The following is an 18,592-nucleotide window of genomic DNA, read 5'->3' on the forward strand; positions in this document are numbered from 1 at the left end:
CGTTAACTCAAAAGCAGTAGTGGTCTGAATGACCCGCGAGATCACATCTACTATCAATGTGGACAGTCCACGTCCCTTCAGCTCGGTGGTTGTACAAGATTACAGACTCGCCTAGGTTTATCCTGTGCCGGGTCAGGAGCCTTGTGGTGGCCGTCCTGACCGGGCAGGACGTGCGGGTAATCCTCAACCGACCGACTTTGCTGATAAGTATGGTTGGAAAAGTGGACATGACGAAGAGGCACGAGATCCGCAGCTCCTATCTCAGTACCAGCGGTATCTCCACATACTGATCTGACTGACAGAACCGGTTAGAAGTGCTGGCCATTGAGAATATGGGTTTGGTAAAAGGTCCCGCTGATGTCAGAGCTCAGCGACTGGCTGGATATTGCGCATCCGATGATATCGAACCGGCCAAGGCTGAAAGTGGGTTCGCCGAGAAAGCTTTTTCCACATGGAAAGATATCACTGAGGTTGCGAGAGTATGTACCGAGTATGGACCTGGGTCCATCAGCCGGAGGCAAGCGTGGGCAAGCGAGGGAAACCGTGACCACAACTCATCAGACACCATTGTTCCACGAGCTCACAGCGATGATATAGCACTTCAATGCCCCTCGTTGAGCTACTAAAAGTCACAGAAGAACCAACTGCTAGACTTTGAAATACGCATCCCTCCCACTCACAGCATACCAGCCAAAAGACACCACCGAGAATGGCAGCAGCAATATCAACAACAACCACCAGCAGCGCCGCCATGAAGCTCATCGTGCGCCGCTTCTACTCCGACATCTGGAACAAATTCGACACCACCCCAGCCTTGGTGGACGAGTTGATCTCGCCGACCGTCGCCTTCCGCGGCACCCTCGAGCACGGCACCACGGACCGAGAGGGTTTCAAGCGATACGTGCGCGAGATCGAGGCCTCGTTTCCGGACTTCTACCAGCGGGTCGACCAGTTGTGGGTGGACAGCGAGAACGAGACATGTATCGCGCGCATGCACTGGTCAGCCACGCACAGCAAGGACTTCCGCGGGTACGCGGCGACGGGGCGCCGGTTTGAGTATCCCGGCGTGGGCATCTTCCGGATCGTCAACGGGAAGATTCAGGACGTTTGGGCCGTGGGGGATACCTGGGGAATGTTCAAGGTGATTTCGGGAGTGGAGGACAAACAGAAAGGTACCGAGGTGGCTGATGGGAAGAGCTGAATGAGAGACGTCTCAGACGTCCTTCCGCCACCATTCCGTGAAGGTGGCTATTACCCGGACATGTGGATAGTTCCAAAAGGTGGCTCGTTAAAAGCCATACGCGATATCAATGAGGTCGAGAATCTACTTGCACTATCTAAGAGGGAAGGATGAGAACTTCAACACTCAGAGTTCGGACATCTGTCATATTTTCTTCAGCACGATCAAATATACATCTCCTCACTAGATATCTTCGCTACATGTCCTCACTGTCACGCCCTCTCCCATCCGGGTAGGCCAAGCTCTTCACGGTGCCGCATTCTCAAACTCCGCAATCGTCTCGCCGAGCGGTTTGAACGCGGATGTGAGTGTTTTCGGTGGCTCCCCATCGGCTCTCGTCTCGTAATGTTTGGGCCGGTCGTCCACCACCAGCCGCAGCAGGTCTGGCCGCGAGTAGTGCCCGACCGGGTCCGCCAGCGTTTTGGCGCGGTCGATCAGGTCGAGGTCGATATCGCAGTAAATCAAGCCGTCGTGGTACGGATCAGAGTCCTTGGTGAGCTGGCGACCGTCCGGGCCGAATACTCGAGCGGCGCCACCTCCGCCACCACCGACGGAGAAGGACTTGCCCGTCGCATTGTGGCCCTCGGTGTTCTTCTTGAGTCCCTCGGCCGAGATCATCTGGTTGCTGACCAGGACGAAGGTGCCGCCTTCCAGGGCGTGCATGCGGCTTGCCGTCACCTCGTTCGCCTCGGTACAGACGGACCAAGGCTCCTCGCCCAGGGCCTCGCCGTGATACGGCCACGCCGCCACGTGCACCTGCTCGTTCTGGGCGTAGGTGTGGTATTTGAGCAGTGGCTGGAAGTGCTCCCAGCAGTTGAGCATGCCGATCTTTCCCAGCTTTGTGTCCGCCACCGTCTGCAACGAGTCGCCGGTCGAATCGCCAAACAGGGTGCGCTCCAGATGGGTGGGCTTGATTTTGCGACGGTGGAGGAGAACGTCCCCTTTGTCGTCGATGAGGACCTGCGCGAGGTACAGGGTGCTGGCCACCCGCTCGCTGAAGCCCAGGACGACGTGCATCTTGTTGGCCGCGGCCGCCTGGCGAATTCGAAGCATTTCGGGCCCATGCGCCGTCATGCTGTTCTTCATGTACTTCTGAACCAAAGGGATGTTCTCGCTGTACGTGCCGCCCCAGAGAAAGTTGGGATACCCTGGAATCCAGAGCTCAGAGAACGCGACCAGGGATGCTCCATTGGCGGCAGCCTCTTGGATGAGTTCGACCGTGCGATCGACCGCGCCTTGCAGGTCGAACCAGACCGGCTCAGCCTGTGAGATGGCAGCCTTGTACTTCCTGATGGACATGGCTGTTGCAACTGCGTTCGTAGAGAGTGGGCAAAGCACAGACTCGATGGCTATCTGAATGGTACACGATAGGTGGTGATGAAGCAAGTGTCCTGGAGAAACGCACCTAGAAAGCCACGGCCTCGGGTCAACGAAGCTCGAAACCTATAAATCATCTCATGGAAAACGAGCTTCTTATCGACCTAACCGGAACAGCATTATCCAAGAGCTTTCGCGGTAATTCAATGCCACAGAAAGAACATCTGGGCGTACTTGTTGGCTCTCATCTGCGCTAGTAGGCGAAGGAGGAATGACTATTATCGTTTCGTGCTGTCTGCGGAAGAGCATTATCCGGCCCTAGAACGAGATATGCTTCCAGGCAGCTGCTGAACCGTGGATAGCCAAGCCACGTATCCATGTTTCTCCAGACTTCCCCAGGACGAGTTGGGGGGGCCGCAAAGACCTCTCTCCACCCTTCACCGGATAGACAGTATCCTATCTACGGAGGAAGTTGAGCAGGCGACTTGGCAGGGTAAAGCAATCATGCGCCGTGAACGCCCGTTACCAAGCTGAGATTGCGGGTAATAATCACCTGAGGTTTCTGCTTCAGTTTAAATGGGAATTCGCCGTTCTTTCGCTGAGCATCAATGTAATATCGGGTTGTCCCAATGGATATGCGGTTAGATAGTTCGCTCAGTGCAATGCAGCTGCTTGGGGGCATTCAAGTCAGAAATCACAGCGGGGAGAGATAGAGATTGTCTTCCTAGAGATTCTATATGCCTTTTTTCCAGCACTCCTGCCCACTCACCTCCTTTTAATGATTACTATAATGCTTTGGCCACCGCTTGATCGCCTCCTTGAAGCCCATTCCACGCTTTACGTCCTCGAGCAGACCGTCGTCCGCCTCCTTCTGCACGGGCAACAGCTCCATGACCTCGTGCAACCTCGCCCTCGGGATCACACAGCAGACCATCTCGGCCTCGTCGGCGACCAGGACGTCTCCCGGAGCGACGACGACGCCTCCAATCTTGATCGGCACATCCACGGCCCAGGGTTTCGCCTCGAGACTCGTGCCGGGGCTCGTCAGGGCCTTTGACCAGCATTGGAAGCTCCCGTCCTTGCACAGCTCGCCGCAGCCGACGCGGTCCCGGGCCCGGCCGTCGATAATGCACCCCTTGACGCCGCGGAGCTTGTACCGCGTCGCCACGATGTCGCCCAGCAGGGCCGCGATCTGGTGCGAGGGCTGCTGCATGAGGACCACGGAGCCCGCCGGCGCGACGTCGGTGAAGTGCTTGTCGTGGGGCAGGTTGGATTCCGCGGGCACCATCATGCCGTCATACTGCGTGCCGGGCGTGTGAGCGTTGTCGACGAAGAGAACCGTGCTGATGGGCGCCACGAGGCGGCCGGGGGAGCCATGCTGGTGAGCAGCTGGGAAGGGCGAGATGTCGCGAAGGTAGCCTGCAGCCGGGACGTGGAGTTTGAGGAGCGCATCCGAGACGTCGCAGGGTGAGTAATCGCGAGCGATCTGTGCACAGATAGATGGGATGTCGAGATTGGGAGACATGGCTGTTGTTCAGCTGCTGGGGAATTCCAAGAGGGATTGTTGATTGTCATTATTGGGCTTCTTCTTACACCAGGTAGGTAGGTAGGTACTGTACCTTTGTTTGTAGACGAACGAACGAGCCCGTTTTCCCCCGCACCGGGCTGTGGAGAATCACAGCCTCGGCAGCACCAAGGAGATAGACATTGGACGAGTCAAAGCGGTGCTGACTGGGGTGGGGAGCGAAGATGGCGCTGGACTTCTCCAAAATCGCTATAAAGATCTGAGTATTTCTGTGTGACGGAACCGGAGAGATCGACTATCTGACAGAAAACAGACACGTTGTTCTCTGAAGCGATAAAGCTGACTAGATCACAGGTCTTGGGATACTATTTGGTCGGCGAAAGCCCCCGATATAGCCACCCAGATTGATCCAGTAGACCATCCATCCGCATCACCGCACGGCAGAAATAGTCATGCAGCACGCACCACGATCCTCACCCCATGACTGTCCGGCCGATACAAGGGAATTACTCCATCACCAATGATCTCGAGGTCCCCGTAGCTAGTGTCGAACAGCTCTCGGAGTTCCTGATCCTCTTGGAAGTGGACGTCTGGGCTGCCGTACTGCTGAAACGCCGCCGCCGTGGCGAGGTACAGCTCAGCGTAGGCCCGGGTGCCACGTGAGAAGGGGACGAGGTAGCGGTCGAGTGTTGGGTCGTCGATCCACCGCTGAGGCCGGAAGGCCATAGGGTCTTCGAAGTAGGTCGAGGAGTGGTGGATGAGGAGGCCGGTCAGAGAACGGGGAATGCCCGGTCGAAGGGTGTACGGCTTGTGTCTGGCAGCGGGTTTCTTCTTGTCGTCCGAGACCTTAGGTTGGTAGATGAGGGTCTCGTCCAGGGCGATGCGCTGTAGCCGCGTGCTGATGCCGCGGCTTAGATGGAGGCCTTCCTCAATGACAGCAGAAAGGTATGGGAGTTGCTCCAGCTGGGCGACGTCAGGGAGCGCTGACGGGTCGGGCATGGCCTGTGCTAGCTCGTCTTTGAGAGCTTTTAGTTCACCGGGTTGTCGTAGGAGATGGTACGTGAGTTCCGAGAGCGCCGCAGCGGTGGTCAGTGTGCCGGCTATGACCACCACCTGTAATAATTCCACGCAACCACTGTTGTAAGTAGTCGGAGAGCCCGGTCCGAAAAAGCTCGTACCAGATACGACAATTGCGAAAGTAGGCCAGCAGGCTTAGTAACTTCGCCGCATCCGCATCTTCCTTTTTGAGACGAGTGTATGAAACATCCCAAGTTATGTAGACTGTGCTCTCTTGATCCTCCTGGAGTGAGATCGGCAGCCGCAGAGCAATGCTCCAGCGATTGTCGTACTCCTCGAGGGGCCGTTCAAAAGTGAAGGTGGTGTGGTGAAGATATACGCCGGCAGTGGCTAAGGCAAGAGGGAGATGAGCGTGCCTCGGACGTCGCATTAAGCCAGAAGATGGACTCGTATTCCTGGTAGTGGCGCTTCGCGAAAGCGATGGCTAGTTGTGTCTTTCCCATCCCACCCGCATTGGTTCGAGGATCTGGAAACATATAGAGGCTGAGGTGTTTGTGTAAAGACTAAATGGGTCAATATCAACTCGCCTTCCATCATCCAACTGTGAAATGAAAATGTGCTCGTCATGGCTAGTTCTTACCAAAATTCTGCGTTTGGACCTTTTCACGATTGACCACCAAATACGCTTCGTCTTGCCTCATGTAGTTCTCCATATTACCTTGACTGGTGAACGCCATTCCCGAAACCTCTTCCTCAGACTCAACCGCCGCGCCGACTTCATCTCTTTGATGATTTTCTCCAGCTCGGAAATCTGCTCGGGTTTGGCTGATTGGACCGCATGGTGGTTGACCACCAGTTGCACGTCCTCCGCGATCGACACCATCAGCTCTTCCACCTTGTTGCCCTTGCCCAGTCTCTTAACGACCTTCGCGTATCGTTTCTCCCACCCATCATTTTCTACAGGCAGGACCTTTCAAAGATTTGTCTTAGATTTTCCGGTTTTTCATCGTATCCTTCCAGCGTCTTCTCCAACGCCTCACAAACGTCCGCAGACAAAGAATCTTGGATCGGTTGCAGGTGGCTCTTACATGTCTCGAGGGTGTTGCGGAGGAAGGAGAGGCGGCGCCCCACGACGTGGAACGTGTCTGGCAGCTTTACGTCTTTCTGTGCGCCGTCGTAGACCTTGATTGAGGCATCGATGATACTGATGACGGCTGAAATCGCGCCGATCACTTCCAGCCGGGACACCTTAGGGTTACGCCTCAACGCGTCTAATAAAGTCTATTCTCCGAACCTGCACAGAGGGCGCTCGACGGAAGATTTGGCTTCAAGGCGATAATTACGTAGCGATTTGGAAGCTGCCGGGTAGAGGATAAAAAGCGACCTCATGGTCAGGCTGAGGGGCGGCTGAATAAGTCCGGTGAACCATGTAGGCAGCCGCCACAAGCAAATCGCTGCGAGGCGGCGATCGTTGCCTGAAGCTCGGATGCCCAGGTTCAAATCACGTGAAAATATTCTATGTCAGTGATTTCGCTTCATGAGATATGTTGCTAGTACCGTAGTATCTCGAACGGACCCCTCCGTCGTTGTGAATAAAGCGGAAGAACGAAGGACTATATACTTAGGGAGCGCTTAGTGATGGCTTAGGGATCGCTCAGGGAGCGGAAGGTGAGCCGAGGGTGAGTAAAGCGGCGAACGGCTAATTAGAATAGGACGGGGGACGATAGGTTTTTCGCCCGCGACTACCTGTGGATTGTACCTCGTACAAGTTCAGCACGAGCAAGTATCAGCACTCCAAGAAGAAAGTCACTTTCATAAAGTGTACAAGTATATATCTGCTTGTCTCTATCCGTGCCGCTCTCCTACTCCACCACCAAGTGCGTATCAAACAATAGAGCCGAACTCTAAACTCTGGACGTTATTCGCTATAAATCTCCTTCTCATGTCTCCTCAATGCCGGTTATGTCCAAGTTTATGTTGTGCCTCTGGATTGTACCGAGTCCCGAGTACAAATACCTGAATCGGATGGAAGGTCAATCGATGACATTTACCTACGAGGGACAGAAGGCGAAATGTCCCGTCAGCGTCTCCAGAGTAAGATCTCACGACCAACGGTTTGGTGCTCGGCATGTTGCAGCACAGGACGCAGGACGCAGCACCTGTCCTAAATTAACCTAACCGTTCGTACGATGCTACCAGTAGACTGAGACCCTATTGAAAGCAGCTCCTCTCGACTCGGAGAACCGGTTCATTTGCCATGTTATTTGTCTTCTACTTGGTCTCCTCACACCACCTTTTTTTTTTTCAAGGCGGAACTTGTCAAGCGGCAAGGAACTAGACATATAATTGTAGTAGTCCAGGAAATATTTTGGCCACAAATCCTCAGATCAAAGGAGCCCGAGCCGGGTCAACCTCTTGGTGTACGGTCGTCAGTGGCAAAAAACAACCCCGGTCCCTGGCCCCTTCGATTCTATCCAATCCTTTAAACTGTGCCTGTTTTAGACGCCTTTGCTCAAGAGTCAGGGTTGGGGATCTAAAACAAATCAATCTGATCCGGGCTTCCTTCATCGCCCTGAAACACGCCCGTGCACGCCTCCCTTCTGATCCTCTTTCGGAGGAGTGGCTGCTTTTCCGAACAGTTTTCGAGGGGTGACGGCAACCCCCATATAGGCCAAGGCCGAGAACAAGGGCACGAAGGGGTTGCGGGAGATGTTCCAAAACCCTCTCTGGTGGCCTCTAAATGGCTGGCTCCAAGCCTCGGGCTGATGCTTGCCCGTGTGACGGAGGGCAAAAGCCTCCCACCGCCCACTGCCCACCACTGCCACTGCTGGTTGCTGGTTGCTGCTGGTTTCCAGTGCTGACACAACGCCAGAAAGCCCCGGAAAGGCGGGAGGCTAGCCACGGCGGGCGTAGACCTGAAGAATGTGGCTCCCGCCTAACCCTCTCGGCGAGCCAGTCAGCGCTGTCGCTGTCCCCGAAGACGGGCCTCGATGGCCTCGGTGGCTTCTAACCCTGGTCACTACCTGGTCCAGCAACTCGCCCTGGGTCGTCCCTAGGGCGACTCTTTGGGCTTCCCTCAAACTTTCTCCGTTGTCCTCGACTGTCCCTCAGGCGGCCAGAGCCAAATCGGCTGTTGATCGAAGGGCAACCGCTCCCGCGCTCTGAACCTTTTCGCCCACACACACACCTCTCTCAAAGCAAATCGCATCGCCATACGAGATACACGGCGTGTCCCACTACTACTGTCCGACCGCGTGCTTCCAAGGTCGCTTCATCCTCGTCCCCTCTCCACACCCCCGATCCCTCCAATAGTCGTCAGCATGCCTTTGTCCTGCTTCTCATCCTCAACCTCGACCTTTGACCTCGCCTCTGCTGTAAACGGATCGTGGCTTTGTTCTTTTACCGGCTCCTATTGTCCAGCCAAATCGGTCGTCACTTCTTTTGTTCTAAATATTGTGTCATGACGCCGTCTGCCAGCTGCTGTCACTGCTGTGCAGCGAGCCGACGCTTCTCCACGCCAGTCTTGCCCTGACTCCGTCCTCGCAATTTCTCGAACCACCAGGAATGAGCCCTACGAAACCTACCATAATCTTTCTGCCTTGACCAAGTCGAGACCTCTTTTCCTGCAACATGGGCACGTTCAATATCCCCTCCGAGGGGCTCGTCCTAAGACGGGACCCCAAGTCCAACACCCAGAGTAAACACACGACAGAGCCCACCCAGGTGATCCGGTTGGACTTGGTTGAGTCCGTGACCAAGGACATTCTTCGATGCCTCAAAAGTAACGAGCAAGTTCGGTTCCGATGTGGAAAAAGACCAGTGGTGCAGTTTGGCAAGAAAACCATAACGCTGGAAAGCAGCGTCGAGACATTCCCCACCGAGATCTATTCCAAGTCCGACGACGACACAACCCCTCTATATTTCACTGGCAAGTCAAGCCATAGGCTGGAGGTCAGGAAAGCTGAAAAAGATACCGCAAAGGCCGACGAGGCCTTGGCTACCCTGGAAAGCACCCTTAAATCTATACAGGAGGAACGAGCGTGGAATGAGACGAGCTTGAAAGAAGACCTGAAACAAGCAGCAAGGAAAGATGTGAAACCGTCACCCTTATTAGGACAGGGCGCTGCTCTGAGGAAAGATCATCTGTTAGGATCTTTGAACAGATCTACGCCGGGGAGTCCTTTTCTGAGTGCCTCGTATTCTCCCCGGCTTGGGCCTACCTCGGCCCCTTTGTCCTCTGGCATGTCGACAAAGGATCGAATACGACTCGATGCTATTCGCGTGCCGCTCGTGCACCTTCTGGCTGTCCGGCCCATGACACCAAAAGCGATCTGTGACCAACTGCGCGCAACCAAGGACGACATCGACAAACTGCTCGATAAGGTGTCACGGGAGTCCAAAGCAGAGGATGGGAAAAGGGAGTTGAAGGAAAAGAGTTACCGGGAATTGGATGTGTGGAAATTCCAGTACCGCTCGCAGGAGGAGAGACAAGCAGCTATCGATCATGCCATCCAAGCTTATGACAGGATGAGGGTGGAGAAGAAAGACCCTCTCTGGCAACTTTTACTTCCCTCAGAGGAAAGGGGAAAGGGTAAGGTCTTGTCAAAGCTGAACTTTGACAAGCCAGTATCCAGTCACACCACGCCCAGGCCTGACCGTCCGAATGAGGACGGCAACGAGGTTAAAAATGAGGTGTCAGATCGAGATCATGGTAAGCCCCGAGCGAAGAAGGATAAGGAGCCAGTGGGTGTCGAAAAGGCGCGCAAAGAAAAAGTTCCTACCAAGGCTACCGTCAAGGGTGATACAAGTGGTACTGGCAGGGGCAAGGACAAGGAGACCTCACACCTAAAGTCTGCCAAACCAGATGCCAAATTCAAGTCCTCTGAACGCATTGAGGACTCTGATGAAGAAGCCGAAGCAGCAGAAGTCGTCGCCAAGCCCAAGAAGCACGACGCAGGGAAAACGAAATCAACGCCCGCCGTGAAGAGAAAGCCAGAACCAGCTCCTCTCAAATCGGCCAAGTCGCCTCTCACAACCGCATCCCCGAAAAAGACTGCCCACAAGTCCACGCTCTCAAGCTCGTCGTCATCGAGTGGTAATAACAGTGCCAGTGACAAGCCTCGTTCTGCCGCCACAGGCCCCTCCAAGTCGTTGAAACCCCAGAATCATCAGAAGCTGGAAAGTACGGCTTCCCGCATTTCTCCACGGCCACGGCACGACAGTTCACCGCAGAAGCCGTCGCCCCTTGGCTCTTCACCTCCCACCACCTCGACTGACGTGGACCACTCCAGCTCCAGCAAGGCATCAAATCAATCTTCAGCCCCATCATCTCCACCGTCCAGCACCGACATGCCCCAAGCGAAACAGGGCAACAAATACTCTCCTGTCATCTCAGACAAAAGTAGGAACGTGTCTCGCGGCAGGAGTCCGGGTCCGAACACTGTGAAGCGCAAAGCCGCCCCTTCCGACGACGATCGTCCTGCAAAACGGCAGCATCAGCAACAAACGTCTACTTCAAGTCATTCGACTCCCTTGCTGAATGGTGCAGCCGAGCACCCTATCCTAAAACGCCCTGGTGCTCCGATCCGCACCGATTCTGAACGATCATCCAGCCCCGATAAACCAGGACCCAACCGGGCGGATGTCATTGAGGAGGCGAGAAGGTTTCAGAAGTATTACAAACGCTACAAGGACCTTTACGACAAGATATCGCAGGTGGACGAGAAGGAGCGTGATGACAAAGACATGACTGACCTTTGGAAGATGCACAAGCGGCTCAAGGAGATGAAGGCCGATATCTGGGCCAATTGGGGGAGAATCGAGAAGCTCGGTATGGCTGACACTAATGGGGAGGTGAGAGCCATGCTTGCTGTGGCATGAGAAAAGTGCTTTGTGATACCAAGGATATGAGAAAACCGGATAAACACATTTGCAGGGGAGACAAAGAGTTCATTCTACCAGCCTTTGTGAGTACATATAACCTTTACGATTCTGCGATGATTCAGACTCGGATAAGCCTGATTCTAGAGAAATGAGATCACCTTTATGAGAACTGTGTTTGTCCATTGTAGGTACCTTGACCGATTAATAGCCAGAAACCTGCCGTGCTTGTTCGATTTCAATCTACACCTGGTCTTCGTTCTGCGGGTCTGGTAGAAACTCATCACACTTGCTAACAACAGCCAAGTCACTCTCTTGTGGTGATTCACAGGGACTGAGGACGGAACTTTTTTATCAGTTCCTTGCCTTCATCCCATCACGGCGCAGTCAACAATCCCTCCTTCCCCTATCGTCTTGACTCTACCCACAAGCACATATCGACTCCATTCTTCTTTTTTCCTCTCTCTCTCTCTCTGGCCTTGGCGTGGCTGATGACCGAAACCAGGGCTGCGTCCACAGTGTCTTGACATCGCCTCTCAACCTCGATCCACATTTCACTTTAACCTGAGTCTGGGCGAGTCTCGAGGATTCTTTTGGCGTCTCACTCATTTCCCGCTCAAAATGGTCAAAGACAAGTCGCGGAAACACGCAAATGGCAAGCGTCATTCGAGTGTCACTCCGCAGAAATCCACCCGCCTCACGCAAGACATTGTCGATCTCACCAAAACGGACCCGTGGGCTCACCAGGCGAGACGAGCACGGTCTGTCGCGGCGGGTGCCGTTCCCGGCTCCGGTTCCAAACTGACACCACTGTCACCGGCCTTTGACGGGAGAAGAGTTGTGGATGGAGGATCGGCACCGCGTCTACAGACCACGATCGAAGTTCCGCAAGATCCCAAATCAAACCCCACCTTCATTTTTCAACAGCTGGCCTTGTCCAAGAATCGTGCCAACACTCGACCTTCGTTCTATGGAGCAGTAGGCGCCGACGACGGCGAAGCTTCGAGCAGGAGTGATGCCACCGAGCGTGACAGTACTCCGACTCCCGGCCACACAGGGACCAGAGACAAAAATAAGCCAAAGAAGAAGAGGAAGTCTGCTGAGGGCAATGGCAGGGAGCAGCCGCAAGACAGGGGAAATGATAAGAGGTCAGCAGACACGGGAAAAGCTCAGCATCAGGAGAAAGAGGCCAGGCAGCGAGAAGACAAGAAGAAACGCAAGGACGAGAAAAAGAAGAAACAGCCGACCAATCCAACAGAGGCACAACCAGGTACGAGGACAAGACAAATCCCCTTGAAATCCTACCGCAATGGGAAACCATAGCAACTAACTCTCGCAGCTACTACAGTCGAGTCACGGAAGCGCAAACGTAACGATGAAGAAGCCGAGACCTTCAAACGCCGCGTCGAAGTCGAAGCTAATGCGGTCAAGAGACTTCGGGAAAGTCTTCCAGCCGTCCGCCTTGACCGCGTGTCCCGCAGACTTGAACGGGAAGAGGGCATCAAGCCGACCGAGATGGCTGTGCTGCTCGTTGCCTCTAGAGAAACAATCATCGACCTCGCGAGACAGCAGGTGTTGCAAACCGAAAGGGCCCAGAAGACCATCCAGGACGAGTTGTTGAGAATACTGAAGGAACAGAATGAGAGGCTCGCCGAGCTGGAGGGAAAGACCAAACCCAGCGCGGCGCCGTTGTCGGTGAAACATGCTCCGGAGAGGGAGGTCGAGGTGATTGACGACACCTCTTCTTCCTCCTCTTCTGACGACAGCAGCAGTGACAGCGACGATGACGATGACAATGACGACGACGACGAAAGTGTACAGGAGTCACATCTCGGGAAGAAATCCAATAAACCCTTGCCAGCGCAGAAACCTCTTGACAGATGCCCGACTCAGTAAGGACTAATCACTGTGGACCAAATCTTCCTGTATGCAGGGTGTCTTGCACAGAGCGCAATTTGGGCTATTTGGGAACCCGGGCTGTGCAAGGAGACAAGGATGCATGAAATGGAAGAAGATTCGAATGGAGAAATGGCGGAGAGCAATGAGAACGCGCCTGCCTGCCTGTCTGCCTGTCTGAGCTTTGTACTTTACGCCAGGCTTGATCATGGTGGCGAAGGAAATTGGCTGCGCCTGTATTCGCCCAGCACGAGGCCTGTAAGGCAAAAAGAAAAAGAATCTTTTGCCAGGGCACTGAGCTACCTAACGAAGGTCTCGTTGGTGTTTCGAGCAATGAGCAACAAGCAATGATCATCAGCTGTCAGCTCTGTGCTGTGCTGTCAAATGTGAAATGTGAAATGTGAAAAAAAAAAAACCACTTCCCCTCGCCTAATGGTTGTAAACGTACTTAGGTACTGTACCTGTGCTGTCCGCAGTGAGGAAGGAAGGAAGGAAGGAAGACGTTGTCCAGCCGTGCCACCTGGCGGTCCATCAAGAATCACGTTTGTGGGTGAGATGGTGGATGGTGAGCGGCTCGGGACGAACCTTCACGCTCTTTGGCTTTTGCCTCTGCTTTTGACCTCAGCCTCGGACTCAGCCGCGCATCGGACCCCCCGGTCTTAGCCTCCAGGTTGATGAGCCTCTCTCTCTCCCCCCTCCGCCAACATTTCTCGTGGGCCAATTACATGAGATGCCACGGGGATCAACTGCCCAGCCTCATTTGCACGCATGTTGGGAGCGAAGCAGGTTCACTCGGCTCTGCTGTGTCATTATCGACTGCGCCGAGCATCTCGAGTAGGAATGTCACAGATGATAGCACCAATTTCAGTCACTGTCGGTGTTGCTGCGGCGAAACTGGTGCTGAATACCATTTGGAATTCCCCAAACATTAAGAAGACACTTGATACATGGTTCAAGCCACAGGAAGCCAGACGTGCTGTCAAAAAGATACACATGAAGCAGGTATAATCAGGTCTGGAGGTCGACACACAGTCGGCAAGTGCATTCCCATAATGTTGGTCCAAGTCCAGCGTCCCTTGGGAGTACATATCACTAAGTCGTTGCATATCCACCCAACGTAGAATGTACGTCCAATGCTGGGGGTAAGTTCGGCTTCAGTGCACGCATGGATCGCTGATGATTTAGGCTGCCCACAAGTTCGCAGCAAGTCACCGCCGCACATACAAGGAGCGAGCGAACCACATCTTGTCTAGGTCAAAGATTGAAGCATTACTACGTGAACTCGATGACGACATTGAAGACTTTGCAGGACTTCTGTCAAAGACACAACTAACGAAAAGTGCCACTTCTACGGTCATCCTTCCCGATGGCGTGCGCATGGCGGTTACCCGCTGCAACAATATCAAGAACTTTGCTCTTGACCTCTATCAAGCCTTGGGTATGGTCTGTCGCGAGCACTCGGAACATCGGTTTGCCCTCAGTCTCAGTACAACATCGGCGAGGCAAAGAGCCGAGTTTACTCTGATGTACACGCAACCATCACCTCTCGGACCTAATGAGGCGCCTCGCAACGCCTATCACACCCAACGTGTGCGCCTGAAAATTGAATCGGCTCTGGCCGATGTTGTGCAACAAAATGTACACGAAGCAGTTCATGAAGCCGATTCTAGCGTTCATTCAGAGCTTCTTAAGACGCAAAAGAGACACCGAGAACCTAGTCCACCACCAAAGAAGCTTCAGAAGAAGGCGCGGAGGGTAGTGTTCAAGACTGCTGATGTACTACAGCCTTCAGCGCCGCAAATGGATGACCCAGAAGACTCTTGCACACATTCGGATCTGCACAATTTCTGCACGTGTCGTCCAAGAATTGAACGACATTGAGCAGATCTGTACCGATATGCAAGAGGCGTGTAGAATTGGTGTCTGACTTCCAGATTTGGCTCCCCACAAGGCCTTGCTGTTCTTCAGGAAGATCATGGTGGGTTCCAACAGAAGCAAGAGGCATAATATCCAGAGACAGACAGGCTTGATCGAGTCGGCTCATATCACCGCCTGTTCAAACCTAGCAGGCCAAGCACCTAGCTCGTGCAGAGGCAGAGGCAGAGGCAGAGGCAGAGTAAAGTAGGCCGGCCGCTGTCCTAAACATGGTGTTAGGACGAGGTTTTCTGTCACCGCTGGATACAAAGTATACATACCGAGTACGAACAAAGCAGATAGTTTGTCCGGTCGAGGTTGACAGGTCAGTCATATCAGCGACCCTGGGCTGAACATTCTTCTATTACGATTGTACCAACTATGTAGGTAGTCATTACTTTTTGTCCTAACCTCGATCGAGCAAGGGAGCTCTGTTCCAGTGACTCGACCTCATCTCATCTCATTTCATCCCATCCCACGCTTCCACTCCGCTGTGATCCTTTTCGTCCCGCGCTGAAAGATTCTTGAAAAAAATCCGGCACTGTTTCCCCTGTTCTCCATCCATCCTATTTGCCCTTGTTTACCTTTTTTCCTTCATCTTGCGAATGATCCCCTCCACTCCCTCAGCTGGATAAATCACGCGCTCAGCGTCCAGTTCCCACCCCAGACTTTCCCTCCCAGCACGTTACCCAGGCCGGTGACGCTCAAGACCTTGCTCGCGGCATTATACGTGGCGTTGGCGACGGCGCGGCCGTTGATGGTCACCGTGGTGTTGGAGGGGGCGCGCTGCACGCCCAAGAAGGTGACGTTGGCGAGCGGAAGGTCGAGACCGGTGTAGGATCCCGAGACCTTGACGTTGAGGCTGAATGTCCCGTTCTGCGGGGAACCGGAGCTCGTCAGGGTCACGATCTTGGTGGCGTTCGGGGTCAGGCTTTCGCCGTCGTCCAGGTACAGCGATCCGTTGGCGGTGCCTTCCACGCTGGGGGCGACTATGATGCTCCAAGACGTGTTGCGCGCATCACGCGTCGTCAAGGCCATCTGCTGCGTCGCCAGGATGCTGCCACCGCGGATGAACACGGGGATGTGGCCCAAGGGTGCGTCGATGGTGGTGTTCTTCGCGCTAGGGATCGCGATAGGCGACTTGTTGTACCAGTCGTAGTAAGTATCAGTGCCTTCCACGAGGCCGGGGAACACGCCATCCACACTGGTCGCACCCTGCGTGAGGACTGGGGTGACGAGGATTGACGGGCCGAGGAAGAACTGTCTATCGGCGTTCGCGAGGCTGGGGTCGTTGGGGAACTCCCACGCCAGGGCACGCATGACTGTATCGCCTCGTGTATGGGCATAATAGAACAGTGTGTACAGATACGGCAGTAATTGGAAGCGCACATTCATGGCAGTCTTGGTGGCATCGATAACACTACTCCAAACATACGCCTCCTGGGGGTTCGCAGAGAGCGTGTTGTGATTGCGGTAGAAGGGGAAGAAGGCTGATAGTTGCATCCACCGATTACACAGCTCCTCGTCCGAGTTGCCATTGAATCCACAGGTGTCGACGCCGAACATTGGGATGCCGAAGAGACTGAACGACAGAGCTTGTGGGATAGAGAAGTACATGTAGAAGAATTTGGAAGCGTTGTCGCCGCCCCAGTGGCCTGCCACAGTGCCTGAACCGGGAAATGTGGACCGCCCTATGACAAAAGGTCGCTTGTTGGGGATCGCAGCCAAGAGCCCAGCGTACGTAGCTTGGAGGATTTGATGGCCGAAGAGGTTGTGGACGTCGTATTCTTGAATACCATTGTGGTGTGTGGCATTTGGAGATACCGCATGCACAGCCAGATCGTGGTTTCCTTGGACATGATTGATCACATAGGGCGGATAGTTGATGTTGCGTTGTCCTGCCGTTGGTGTTGAGCGCAGGTAGCTTGTTGTCGACGAAGACGAGCTTGAGCTTGACGCTGAGGCAGTCGAGGTTGGCGTCGCCTGGGCTTGAGAAGCTGAAGAGGCTGAAGCAGCCTCGGTGGCATTGGTCAAATTAAAGCCTTCCGGATAGTCGTAGATGACATTGCCGGGCTCGCCTGGGAGACCGAAGGGTGGATGGACCGGGTTGAGCGTGAGATTTCCAGTACCACAGCTTCCTACACAAAATGAGGATACTTCACTCATGTCGATCCAAGCACCGTCGACAGGAAGCTTTTGATGCCACGTGACAATCTGGTTCTTCCACCATGCTCGGGCAGACGGCTGGAGCCAGTCCGGGAAGACGGTGTAACCAGGCCAAACCTCGCCAATGTAGAGTGACCCGTCTGGATTGAGGAGGAATGAATTGGTTGCATTGCCGTCATCGAACGGCTGGTATGCATCGCTTGCGTTTGTTGGATCAGGAACATAGATGGCAGAATCGATGATAGGCACGTAATGTTGGCCTCTGTTGTGGAGACGTTGGAGGAAGGCTTTACCATCCGAGTAGTTGAAGCGGACGGGGTCGTTGTCGAAATCTCGGTATTGAAACATATAGTCGATGTCGTTCCAAATTGTTTCAAGTGGAATACCGAAGCGTTCATAGCTGTCGACGACGGCTTCTGTGACAGTCCAGTTTTGATATCCCCATCTGCACTGATGGTAACCAAATCCCCAATAGTTTTGCAGCATTGGCATGCCTATCACATTCAGATACTGACTCGTCACGTCCGGCTGTGTCGGTCCGGAGAAGAAATACAGATCGATGCTGCCGCCCAATGTTCTCCATGTCACATTGTTGGCTTCTAGGAGGACTTCCATGCCATGAGCATTGCGGAAATAGACACCGTGGGTGAAGGAGGTGTAATTCCCGGTAGCCTCAGTCGTGTCGAGCTGCTCAGTCAGGAGAGTGGTACTGTTGTCGCTGCCGACCTCGAAATACTTGGTTTGGAGGTAGAATGGATGGCTCCCGTATAGGTTTTGGTCGATTGGATCGCCAACATCGGCGGCATAAATTGTGCGTGTGAGGTTGTTTCCCAGTCTCAACCCATGAATGACCTCTCCCAGGCCGTAGAGATTGTAATTCTCTTGCTGGTGCGTAACGAGCTCGATGAATTGGTTCTCAAAGACCAGTTTTGTGCCAGTCGTCGAGAACAAGACGTCCCCGGTGCTATTGCGGGTTACGTTGAATCCAAACCCCGTGCTGGGTGAGTTGGCCCAAGAAAATGTCAAGTCGCTTGTGGTCACGGAGCCACCACTCTGGTTCCCAGCTGGGACATAGTCGGTCGAGAGAAGGTACCAGCTCTGGTTCTGGGAGGTTATATGGGAAGGCCGAATGTTGACGTGCAGCCGTGACGAGGTCTGGTACTCGACCGACAAGTCCAAGTCATGGATGTCAGTCCCATAGACATTGCAGGCCGTGCCAGCAAGAGTCAAATGGGCCGTCAATCCGGTCGAAGACGTGCTCACTTGTGAGGCCGTATAGCCTGGACATTTGACTTGGGCGTTGGCCGCAGTAGGGTCATCAATGTTAGGAAGAAGGGTGACACCGAGATCAGCACTTGCTGGGACAGTGAACTGGGCCGCAGCGCTGGTCGCCGTGGAAGACTGTGCTGCAACGAGGCAAGAGGCAGGAATCAGGAGAGAAAATAGCGATATCGACCTCATCTTGCAGTCCTTCTTTACAGCTAGTGACTGCTAAAGGCACGATACGAAACTGTGATGGTGAAACTCACGTTGGGCTCAAGCATGTCCACAAGATGAGGAGTACAGGGAGTTTATCAAGAGAAGCGAAGTGGGTTGTGTTGAGGCCAGTGGGATACTCATTGTGAGGGGGACCAGTG

The 18,592-nt window shown here is 54.1% G+C and overlaps 7 protein-coding genes across 7 annotated transcripts; 3 read left to right on the forward strand and 4 right to left on the reverse strand.

Annotated features, from left to right (window-relative positions):
- Nucleotides 1-709: 709 nt before the first annotated feature.
- On the forward strand, nt 710-1,201 carry AYO20_00756 (hypothetical protein; the record flags this gene model as incomplete). The annotated part of the gene is made up of 1 exon (XM_022639065.1): nt 710-1,201. The coding sequence occupies one exon, from the start codon at nt 710-712 to the stop codon at nt 1,199-1,201; it is 492 nt and encodes a 163-aa protein (XP_022504856.1).
- Nucleotides 1,202-1,486: 285 nt separating this feature from the next.
- Nucleotides 1,487-2,539, reverse strand: AYO20_00757 (hypothetical protein; the record flags this gene model as incomplete). Its single annotated transcript, XM_022639066.1, has 1 exon — nt 1,487-2,539. The coding sequence occupies one exon, from the start codon at nt 2,537-2,539 to the stop codon at nt 1,487-1,489; it is 1,053 nt and encodes a 350-aa protein (XP_022504857.1).
- Nucleotides 2,540-3,332: 793 nt separating this feature from the next.
- On the reverse strand, nt 3,333-4,082 carry AYO20_00758 (hypothetical protein; the record flags this gene model as incomplete). Its single annotated transcript, XM_022639067.1, has 1 exon — nt 3,333-4,082. One exon carries the CDS (start codon nt 4,080-4,082, stop codon nt 3,333-3,335), a length of 750 nt encoding a protein of 249 aa, XP_022504858.1.
- A 450-nt stretch (nt 4,083-4,532) lies between these two features.
- Nucleotides 4,533-6,488, reverse strand: AYO20_00759 (hypothetical protein; the record flags this gene model as incomplete). The annotated part of the gene is made up of 4 exons (XM_022639068.1): nt 4,533-5,195; nt 5,818-6,069; nt 6,144-6,370; nt 6,443-6,488. 4 exons carry the CDS (start codon nt 6,486-6,488, stop codon nt 4,533-4,535), a joined length of 1,188 nt encoding a protein of 395 aa, XP_022504859.1.
- Nucleotides 6,489-8,729: 2,241 nt separating this feature from the next.
- AYO20_00760 (hypothetical protein) lies at nt 8,730-10,979 on the forward strand (the record flags this gene model as incomplete). The annotated part of the gene is made up of 1 exon (XM_022639069.1): nt 8,730-10,979. The coding sequence occupies one exon, from the start codon at nt 8,730-8,732 to the stop codon at nt 10,977-10,979; it is 2,250 nt and encodes a 749-aa protein (XP_022504860.1).
- Nucleotides 10,980-11,600: 621 nt separating this feature from the next.
- AYO20_00761 (hypothetical protein) lies at nt 11,601-14,756 on the forward strand (the record flags this gene model as incomplete). Its single annotated transcript, XM_022639070.1, has 3 exons — nt 11,601-12,249; nt 12,319-12,871; nt 14,129-14,756. The coding sequence occupies 3 exons, from the start codon at nt 11,601-11,603 to the stop codon at nt 14,754-14,756; spliced, it is 1,830 nt and encodes a 609-aa protein (XP_022504861.1).
- A 669-nt stretch (nt 14,757-15,425) lies between these two features.
- On the reverse strand, nt 15,426-18,416 carry AYO20_00762 (hypothetical protein; the record flags this gene model as incomplete). Its single annotated transcript, XM_022639071.1, has 1 exon — nt 15,426-18,416. One exon carries the CDS (start codon nt 18,414-18,416, stop codon nt 15,426-15,428), a length of 2,991 nt encoding a protein of 996 aa, XP_022504862.1.
- Between the last annotated feature and the right edge of the window lie 176 nt (nt 18,417-18,592).

The sequence above is a fragment of the Fonsecaea nubica genome (assembly GCF_001646965.1).
Source record: "Fonsecaea nubica strain CBS 269.64 chromosome Unknown Scaff3, whole genome shotgun sequence".
NCBI classification, from domain to species: domain Eukaryota; kingdom Fungi; phylum Ascomycota; class Eurotiomycetes; order Chaetothyriales; family Herpotrichiellaceae; genus Fonsecaea; species Fonsecaea nubica.